Source organism: Propithecus coquereli, unplaced genomic scaffold, assembly GCF_000956105.1.
Source record: "Propithecus coquereli isolate 6110/MARCELLA unplaced genomic scaffold, Pcoq_1.0 Scaffold221, whole genome shotgun sequence".
Taxonomy (NCBI): Eukaryota; Metazoa; Chordata; class Mammalia; order Primates; family Indriidae; genus Propithecus; species Propithecus coquereli.
The window spans coordinates 1,908,653-1,919,132 of NW_012147301.1; the positions used below are offsets into that span (position 1 = coordinate 1,908,653).

The 10,480-nt window shown below is 41.5% G+C and overlaps 1 protein-coding gene across 4 annotated transcripts in view; it reads right to left on the reverse strand.

The window, feature by feature from the left end:
- Window positions 1-570: 570 nt before the first annotated feature.
- Window positions 571-10,480, reverse strand: part of SLC24A1 (solute carrier family 24 (sodium/potassium/calcium exchanger), member 1) — a 32,049-nt gene continuing 22,139 nt past the window's right edge. For 2 of the 4 annotated variants that reach the window (XM_012644845.1, XM_012644844.1), the window contains 6 exons: window positions 10,131-10,281; window positions 9,987-10,028; window positions 9,550-9,896; window positions 8,708-8,797; window positions 7,658-7,824; window positions 6,069-6,332 (listed from right to left, as the gene is read on the reverse strand). In XM_012644845.1, the coding sequence (XP_012500299.1) occupies window positions 6,083-6,332; window positions 7,658-7,824; window positions 8,708-8,797; window positions 9,550-9,896; window positions 9,987-10,028; window positions 10,131-10,281 (1,047 nt within the window). In that variant the 3' untranslated portion in view covers window positions 6,069-6,082. Of the gene's footprint in view, window positions 735-6,068; window positions 6,333-7,657; window positions 7,825-8,707; window positions 8,798-9,549; window positions 9,897-9,986; window positions 10,029-10,130; window positions 10,282-10,480 lie in introns of those variants that run through there. The other 2 variants (XM_012644848.1, XM_012644847.1) reach the window with 2 other exon arrangements.

A 10,480-nucleotide genomic window follows, 5' to 3' on the forward strand; every position in this document is an offset into this window, starting at 1 on the left:
GTGGCATCAGCCTAGCTCACAGCAACCTCAAACTCCTGGGCCCAAGTGATCCTCCTGCCTCAGACTCCTGAGTAGCTGGGACTGCAGGCACTTGCCACCACACCTGGCTAATTTTTTTGTGTGTCTATTTTTAGTTGCCCAGATAATTTTTTCGATTTGAGATCGGGTCTTGCTCTTGCTCAGGCTGGTCTTGAACTCCTGACATCAAGCGATCCCTCCCACCTCGGCCTCCCAGAGTGCTAGGATTACAGGCTTGAGCCACTGCGCCCAGCCAGAACTTAGCCTTTTCTACAAGCTTCAGAATCTGAAGTTCATGGAATCTAAAATGCAGAAATATCCAGAAATAAGACAATAAATTGAATGTTTAAATACCATGGGTATTAAATAGACTTTTAAAATATATTTTAGTTGCATTATTTCTAGTCTCACTTTCTTTGGGTACTTTCTGATAAAGAAAAAGTATCTTTTGGCCATTAGAATTATTTATAGATTTTCAGTGTGTGTATGTACATTTGCACACATTGTCATTAATGAAGGAATTCCCTGACTTTAAAGAAGAAAAGAATGGATGGTCCCAAATCAGGTATGTAAAGCCAGTAGAGTTCACAACACTTGGACGTAGAGGTATCTTGGAGTCCTGAGACTCAGAATCAGGTCAGCTACAGAAAAACCACCTTTTGAGTTCATACCATTAATAAATAGCACCAAGCTGAAACATTTCACAGCTTTCTACTCTGGGAAATGATGAAGAGAGCTTAAAAATGTAAAACTTCAGTTAGATTGGGAATGAACTTGCTTACTTGAAAAATCTGGTGCTGTACACAGATTTTGCCTCTCCTTTGTAAATACCCATCCAATCTTATTCTTTACTATTCACATCCAGGATTCACATTCTAATTGTTCTTAACGTTCTTTAAATCATTTGAAAGTTGTCAACTGAGAGAAATATTTGATAGGGGAGGCTTTGACATTGGTGATAAACATCCCTCCAACCAGGATTCCGGATTTCTTTTTTATTTGTTGTTGGTTTTGCTGTTTGTTTTTATTCCCATATAAGAACAGTTTTCAATATTGTTTATTTTTTCTGTAATATATAAAATATGTAGGAATCATAGTTTATTGATTTCAAATGTCTGACAGAAAAAGAGTGAGATAAAGCCATTCTTTATGATTCAGACTCATTTGGAGAAGCAAAATGTAATTTTTATCTCCTCCCCAGACCCTGAGTTTTATTTCTGCTTTTGAATAGAATTATATTTCCCCTGCTCTTAATCCCCAGGGAATATTTGTTTTTAAATGCAGTCTTCAAAAATAAAATCTAAAACATGAACAGAAAGTGGTAAACCTGCTCAGAAGAAAATTAAAATATGAATCATCCTCTAAAATAACTCTATCAAACTTTTCTCTCTGTTGATCATATATTTGAAGACTCATGGCCAATCATCTTGGAGAGAAATACCCTTTTGCTATATTATCTCTTATTTTCTTACTCTTAGTTTTGTTTATATGTTTAAATTATTGAAAATAAACCATGCTCTGTGCTGATAAGCTTGTTTACTACTTCCTACTATTATGTTTTGAATGTCACACATTCTATATCAAATTTTAAATATTCAACTTTTTCCTCCTATTGCTAGATAGGGAATTATACAGCTGTTCATCTTCTGATTTTTTGCTTTTTTTTTTTTCTCTTTTTTAGGGTTTTTGCTTTAAAACCCTAAAGCATATTTTATTATAAGGTTTTCTAGTATGTCTCCCCATTTTTCTATTTAAAGAGATGGCCCCTGAAAATGTTAGTACAACATTTTAGTCAATAAATACTTATTTTTACTTTATGCTGATAATTACTATGATACTTAAGTGCAACCAGCAAGTATTAACAGGCTCTACATAGAAGTTATATTTTATTTCTAAATACAGGTTGAGCATCTGAAATCTGAAATCCTCCAAAATCCAAAACTTTGAGCACTGACCTGACGCTCAAAGAAATGCTTATTGGAACATCAGGGTTTCGGATTTTCGGTTTTGGGATGCTCAACCAGTTATGTATTCTTCACATATTCCAAAGTCCAAAAAAACCCTGGAATCCGAAACACTCTGTTCCCAAGCATTTCAGATAAGGGATACTCAACCTGTACTTTCTAAGTATGAGGTAAGAAAATACCTATTTGATAATGTACAATAACCCAGCTTTATTTTTATTTCTCCCACTAAAGTTTGAAAGCTGCTTTTAGGCACTTTATCTCAGAGTAGAAAGGGAAAGAGCAGGCTGCCTCTGTGAGAAGGCGCTGGTCCTTTGTGCTAGAGTTAGCATGCTCTGCCTCTGTTTGGATACAAGACTAAGCTTTGTTTCAGAACTGAACTTTCTAGTAGCTGCATAACAATTTATGTTACTATCCTCAGTACTTGGTGTCTTACCATCCCTCATACTACCTTCTTCTGGCCTCAAAGTAAACGCATTTGCTGGCTTAATTATTTTTGTTTACAAAATCAGTAGTACACAAATTGATACATGAATTTTTATCTCTGATTACAAAAGTCTGTGGACATGTGCTTATATTCCGAGGTGGTAATAGATTCTTCTGATGAAGTTACTGTTGCCTTTCCACAGCTGCTGTTCATTTAGATGGCTCCTTCCTTTTGTATTTAAAGATTTTCTTTTCAAATGTAGTACTGTGATAAACTATTGGAGCAACTGACAGACTTTTCTGTAAATGAAATTCTCCAGGTTTTGCTTGCTCATCACAGTGAAGGGCCTGAAGTATGTCTTTAGCTGTGCAGGCAGACTTGAGCCAGGGTGTGCTGCCAGGCTTTAGTGCTCCTCCCTCCCTCAAGGATAGGCAGTTCTCTCAGGAGCCCTCTCTTTGCACCTTTCATAGCCACCAGTCTTAGAGCACATTGCAGGCTACACCTGCTGGGGGACCCTCTCACAAAAAGGATTGGAACCAAGACCAACCAGTCTTCCCAATAATCTACCAGGCTGTGTTCTAGATGTTAAATTCCAATCCCTGCCCCCTTTGGTACTCAATCTTTAAATAAATGCTAATTCTGATATAGTGTTCTCAAACTCCTGGCCTCAAGCAATCCTCCTGCCTCAGCTTCTCAAAGTATCGGGGTTACAGGTGTGAGCCACCGTGCCTGGCAATACATAGACCGTATTATAAAAGACTAAGCGTATAATTTGGTAAATCCACTTTCAGATCTATTGATGACAGTACAATATAATGTTCAAAATGCATAGTAACCATTTAAACACATACCAATTTTCAAAAATTTGGAATATGTCCCTTTTTCCTGGTACTATATAGAATCTTAACCTATTAAATTAGGAAGAATTTCACATTTTTAGACATCTGGCCCAAACCTATTACCAGGGCCACTGAGGAAGTGCAGCCCAGGGGAGGATGAAGGAGAAGTCATCATGTAGCCACTGTCTTCCAATTCAGATACTCTGTGGGACAGTTCAGACCTTCTAGGCTGAATAAATTACCTACAATTTGTCAAGGTTACTATATAGACCATATTGCCTACCAAATGAGAGGACCATCTCAATATTATCTTGACGTTTTAAGATAGTACTTTACCTCTAAAAATGCATGATGTTAATGTTACAGTAGATTTGTAAATGTATGACAAAAATTTTAATTTCCAAGCATAACAAATTGATCTTTCAAAAAGTTACATAAGTTTTCCATCTCCCTGAAATCATCTCCCTTCTTTCTCTTTCCCAATGAATTCCTACTCATCCATCAAGACTCAACTTTCATTTTTTGTACTTGTCCTTTTCTGTTATAGTGTGATCAGAACTTCTTTCTAGGCAAAGGGGAATGTCAGAAATTCAGCAAACTGGGAAAAGGATGTCAGATCATTAGAGTTGGTTTTAATCATTAAACAGATATTTCAGCACTTTATTATTACAGAATGTTTCACTGTGCATGACTCCTCACTCAGTCTGAGGAAGAGCATCAGATCCCAAGCTGTTTAGTGAGGAGGTAGCATCCCCGAGGCTAACTGGAATTGGCTGCAGACACCAGGTTAGCACCCAGAATTTTGGTATTAGGATCTCCCTGCCACAGCCATTGTTCTTTCTTCCTATTCTTAGGCCATGGCATGTGGAAACCCAGCAGTGCAGCAACATCAGGAATGAGGATAATTAATGTAAGAATATGGAATTTGAACATAATTCCATATTCTTCATACGTCTTGAGAGCTTGTCTGGAGGTTCTAGCAGAAGAGTGCAGCTACTCGTATACCCTTGACCAAAGAACGGTCCTCCTCTATCAGGGAAGGTCATCCTCTTCAACCAAATGAGCAGCTTCGGGAGGGACACACCTGGAGTGGTGAGGGAGGAAGGGCACACACACCTAGCCAGCCAGATCAGCCAAATCAACCCTGGCGATCAATGGGGTGACAGATGTCGCAGCCAGATGGCCCTCACATCCTCTTCATCAGTCTTCTCTTAAGCATTCTGACCAAGTGGCCTAAAGATAGGGATGAGCCTGTCCATGTTTGTAAAGTAAGGATACCATTGGGATTCAGTACTTACTGAAATTTAATAAAAATTATCTCCAAAGAATGGGAATCCTGGGGTAGCGAGGCAATCAATCAAGTTAACCAGTTCATCTTGAAAGATGGTGTACTTTGAACACCTTAGCCATCCTTCAGTGCCAAAATTTTGCTTTTTTTCACATAACATCTGTCCTATCTTCTGCATGACTGTAATTAAAGCCATATTTACCATCATAATCTGCAGTCATCTGAGCTCATTTTGCTCTGAAGCCAGTGACATAAAACTTTCATTTCTAATGTATCCCTAACTTGATTCTAGTAACAGCAGCAAGCAGTAGTATTAAATATACAAGCACATCAAATTCCACATGAAATGTTGAACCACAAAATTTTTTAAAACTCCAGTATCCTTTACTCTAGTTACCTTGGAAGTAGTAATACTTTTTTTCTCACCGTGTTGTCATTGCGTTAAGCATTTTTGGAATTTCCCCTTTGTAATTACCTTAAGATCCATTTATAAACCATATAAGAAATCAGTCTTCTTTTTTTTTTTTGTAATCCTATCTAGGTTAACGTGCAAAAATAGCATTGCCCCACCGGATCTCACACTTTATAAACCAGATTTGGCTCTACTGACTTTGGACTCTTTAAAAGTTACTTCCCTTCTCATTCAGCTGTCGCTGCTGGGTGAGAACATGCTGGAGGGGCAGAGCCAGGACAACTTTGTTAGAATGTCTAATCCCTCAGGGTGAACCCTGATGGAGACAACATGAACTTGGATTTTATAGTAAGTACATATTTTTAAGTAGCCCTTAGAACAGTTTTCTTTCCTTAATCTCCATTCCTTCCAGTTCAAGGGCAAATTATAAATTTTCATTTTTCAGGCTTCTTTCTGTTTTAATTTCACTTTTCAGAAATGCAACAATAAGAGTTAACGTAGTCCTCTTTTTAAGCTAGAAGATATTGGCATACATTTTACTGGACTGTGATGTACCATAATCGATTCCTGTTATACTTTTTCTCTGTAGCTTTGGCTCCTTTAACTCACCAAAAACCGAACCTATAGTGATCACAAACCTGATAGAACCTCACGTTTTGAACAGAAAAGGAGGAGACACCAAATTGTAGCCCGTGCTTGGGGCAGGGGCCAGAGGGCTGAGGTGTAGACCACATCTGCATCTTTTGGAGCGTGGCCCTTCAGGGATGATCAGGGAACTGTGAGTGTGGGAGCTTGTCTCACTGTTGCTGTGCCTGTCCCAACCCTCAACCCCAATTATCTCTCATTTAGAAAACCCTCTGGCGCCAGGGGTCCTCCTACTGCTTCCATGTGATAGATGTTTACATGAGTCAGGGCTCAGAACTCCACCCTTTCAGAGGTGAAGTTCTTCATCCACAGTGAGCTGCAGATGTTTCCAAAGATAAAGCTTAGTCCTGGGTCACATTCACAACAGAGGTGCTGAGCCACTCAGTCCACTTTCTGAATCGTGTTTGTTCTTTCATTAATGTACAAAAGGTACAGTAACTTCTGGCATGGTCTTCTGATCTGTATCCATTATGAGCAACAGTGACTGACTCAGACAGATACAGGACAGGATATGATTCGATCTTCTAACATCACACTGATTATCAGGAATACAAAGTAAAGGAGGAACATTGTGAAGCCCAGGATCTTGTTCATTCTCCATTTACATAATGCAATTGAAGAGATCACAAACAGGAGCATGAGAAAAAGCAAAACAATTGCACAAAACAAGCCATTGCTGCTGACTGGAACAGGCTGCAGTCCATTGATAAGAGAGAAAAGCAACCAAGGGACAGGCAAGCTGCAAGATTGAAGAAACAATGTGAACATGCTTAATGTTTATAATAATCCCATACAGTTAAACAGTATTTAAAAGTTTACAAAGCACTTATTTTTCCATGAAGAAAAATAAAAACCTCTGAAGTAGAGGAGAAATTAGTAGGCCCATTTCACAGGTGAGGAAACCAGGCTTCAGGGAAATTGAATTGCTTGCCCAGGGACTCACAGCTAATGACTGGAAGAGCTTAGATTAAAATTGAAGTGTTCTGAGTCTGAGCTTTTTTATTTTCTGCATATTTCATGACTTCTATATGACTAACCCAAATCAGTTGATGTGTACTCTTAAGTCTCTAAATCTTGATGATAAGGCCTATCTCAGAATAAGATTTCTTTAAATTCTTTAGCACTCAGGGCTTGCCTATGCCTTTTTACCTCCCCTCTCACTGCCCTCCCCAGCCATATATCCGAGTTCAGATTTAAGGAAATAAATGCTCCACCCAAATCCAAGATATGATTAGGGAAATAACAATAGCCCAGTGCTCTGCTCTGATAAGGTTGGGAGGATGGGATACAGGAGGATGAGGCATTTGCTTGTTTATGCAAAATGTTTTTAGAGCCTCTGAGCTAGCAGGCTCCACTCCACATACCAAGGATTGGGAGTATCAAGAAATGAAATTGAGGCCGGGCCGGCGGTGGGTCACGCCTGTAATTCTAGCACTCTGGGAGGCCAAGGCGGGAGGATCGCTGGAGGTCAGGAATTCAAGACCAGCCTGAGAAAGAGTGAGACCCTGTCTCTACTAAAAATAGAAAGAAATTATCTGGACAACTAAAAATATATAGAAAAAATTAGCCGGGCATGGTGGTGCATGCCTGTAATCCCAGCTACTCGGGAGGCTGAGGCAGGAGGATCGCTTGAGCCCAAGAGTTTGAGGTTGCTGTGAGCTAGGATGACGCCACAGCACTCTAGCCCAGGCAACAGAGTGAGACTCTGTCTCAAAAAAAAAAGAAAACAAATGAAATTGAGTCATTGTTCCTTCCAGCCCCACCTCCACCACCTTGAAAGTCAATGAGCAAAGCATTTCAGTGTATTTGGTAATAGAATGTAATGAACTTCAGTTTTCAATTTATCTGTAAATTCCAGTCACATTTCAGGCAGCATTTTAGTTCTATTATCCCTCTGGCTGTGAGGAATGAAGGGAGTATACTTAGTTGCCTTATGGAAACTGACAATATAAATGCCCTTTTATTCCATGTGTAATGATTAAAGCAGAAAACCAGCAAGCAGAGCCAATGCAGTGTTTTCCAGTCATACTTAATATGCCTTGGAAAGTAACACTGCCTACTCACCCCACGGTGATATCAAATATGTTACTGCCCACAGAGCTTGACACAGCCATGTCTCCCAGGCCTTTCCGAGCGACAATCACACTGGTGATGAGGTCAGGAATTGACGTGCCTGCTGCTAGGATTGTCAAACCCATAATCTCTTCAGAAATCCCTATTGTTTCACCAACCTGGTAAATAGCAACAGTAATGAGAAACCATGGCAACAGCAGGTAAAAAAACCTGAGGCTCTTCAAAGCACCAACATCCTACTTCGTGCAAACAGAACACCTTCCAAGGAGCTCAACACTACGTGCCCTCAGCCTGAGGGCGGGAGGGTGACGGTGGAACTGACAGCTGGGGAGATGGCCACAGAGAGAAAGCGAGGCCCTGCTCCTGGCTGCAGGGACCAAGTTGCGTTTCTTTTCTCAATTGGACCACAAGTTATCTAGATAACTAGCTACACCTCTCACTGTCATTCCAACTATAACACCTCTACCTCCCCAGAAGAAATGCCCTACCAGAGATCTGTTCATGTCAATATTTCCATTTCCAGAAACGTGGACACTTGCTGTGTACCAGGAACTAAGGTAGAGGCAGAGCCATACAACACAGATCCTGTTTCTCAGCCTAGTGAGAAGGGAAAGCTTGTAAACCACATTACAGCTCTGTTCCAAGTGCAGTATTCTAGGCAGAACAGAAAAGCCGTGGTCTCTCAGAGGAAGACTGATTAAATGCCAGAGAGCAGACAAAACTGAGCTGGCTCTCAGAGGGTGCAGGATTTCTCCAGGTGAGAGGCGTGGGGTGCGTGGCGGAGGAAGCAGGTAATAGGGCTAAGAAGACGGGACGTGAAGGGCTTTCTATGTCACGCCACAGCATAAGACAGAAGTCACACTTGAAAAGCACTACACTCACTGGTATTAGAGGTCTACTTTTAAGCTTTTATAAACAATAGAGAGACTGCACAAATTTACTTAATACTTGATAGTCTCTGGGTACCAAAAATTCATCCCGAAGGGAAAAAGTATCCTTGGGACCTGCTGGCGAAGGGTTTAGTTCCTGCTGTTCACTCACCTGGTGAGCCCACCACACCATGAGGTATGAGAACATGGCTATCCATATGATGGATCCCAGGAAGGTGATGACAAAAAACTTCTTAGACTCCTGTTTGAACGTTTGAAAAAAAGAAGAGAAGTTGCAGAGGCTGACAGTCTTTTGTCCTGCTGAGGGAGCCCTAGAATCAGTGACGAGGTCTGACGGAAGAGTGGTGGAGAGGACCTGGAGATATCTGAGGCTGTCTCTCCAGAAAGGACCTTGAGATGGATGGAAAAGGATGAAGCAGAGGGGACACCTGCAGGGGAGTCCAGCCAGTAGGGTGTTCAGCAGTCACCCAACAGAAGAGCGCTGTTTGCCCTAGAACCAGACCAACCTAGGAATCTGGTTTGGCTTTTGCAACCTCCCCTGTCCCTCTCCTGTCTGGACCCAGAGACAGAATATAGACTTCCTTTGGACGGAGTACATTAGTCAGACCTTTCCCTGCAAATAGGAATGTTGGGTAGAAATAACAGTCATCTCCCTGGGTTTTGAGAATATTTCAGTGAAATATGGAAGAGGTATAGTGGCATCATTCCCAAATTAAGAAACTGAGGAGTCAAGAAGGGACTAGTTTATGCTGCTTTAAGTGGTGGGACTAAGGCACATTTGAGGTCTTTAGCCCCCTAGTCCCAGTGGTATTTCCCCTAGGCACATGGTCCCCTCCAAAGCTGCAGCTGCTTCCCAGATCTTCTCAGTGGCGGAGCCCTGCCAAGCTGGTTTTCCCTGCCCTCTCCCTTCTCTTGAGTGTGAGCCCTGGGTGCCTAGAGACCCCACAGCCTCCCTGGGAATAGACAACCTGAGGTCCAGCTGGGCACACTCACCTGCCTCCGGACGTCGGGCACTGTCAGCCACAGTGGGAACACGATGGGCAGGAGGAAGAGGTAAATGGCCTGCTTCTGCCTGGTCTCAGGCCAGTCCAGGGACAGAGGCTCCTCATTTTCCCCCTCCTCCTCCTCTTCTTCCTCCTCCTCCTCCTCTTCCTCTTCCTCCTCCTCCTCCTCCTCCTCCTCTTCACTATCACCCCCATCACTTCCCCCTTCACCACCTACATCTTTCTCATCATTTTTGGCTTCATCTTGATTTTCAGCATTGAGTTTCTGGCCTTCAGTTTCACCTTCATCACCTTTCATTTCACCATCTTCTGCCTGGATTTCACCCTCATGTTCATCTTCTCCTTTTCCTGCTGCTTCTGCTTCAATGTCACCTTCACTTTCATTGTCCCCTTTTCCTTCTGCTTCTGCTTCAATATCACCTTCACTTTCATTGTCTCCTTTTCCTTCTGCTTCTGCTTCAATTTCACCTTCCTGTTCATCTTCTCCTTTTTCTTCTGCTTCTGCTTCAGTTTCACCTTCATGTTCATCTTCTCCTTTTCCTTTTCCTTGTGCTTCAATTTCACCTTCACTTTCGTTGTCTCCTTTCCCTTCTGTTTTAATTTCACCGTCACCGTCTAGTTGAGTTTCACCTTCATCTTTCTCTCCAATTTCACCCTCACTAAGAGTTTCACCCTCTTCACCTGTCATTTCACCTGTGTTCTCAGCTCCAGCCACATCTCCCTGCAATCCAAAGCCAACAGATTAATGTGTGGTAACTGCTCTGCTTGTTTTCTTTCCCAGTTTCTCCATTTTTTTGTTGGTGTTCTCAGAATGTTAAGTATGAGGAGAAAATATTTGCTCTCTACACATCTGATGAAGGGCTGATAACCAGAATCTATCTAGAACTCAAAAAAATCAACAAGAAAAAATCAAACAACCC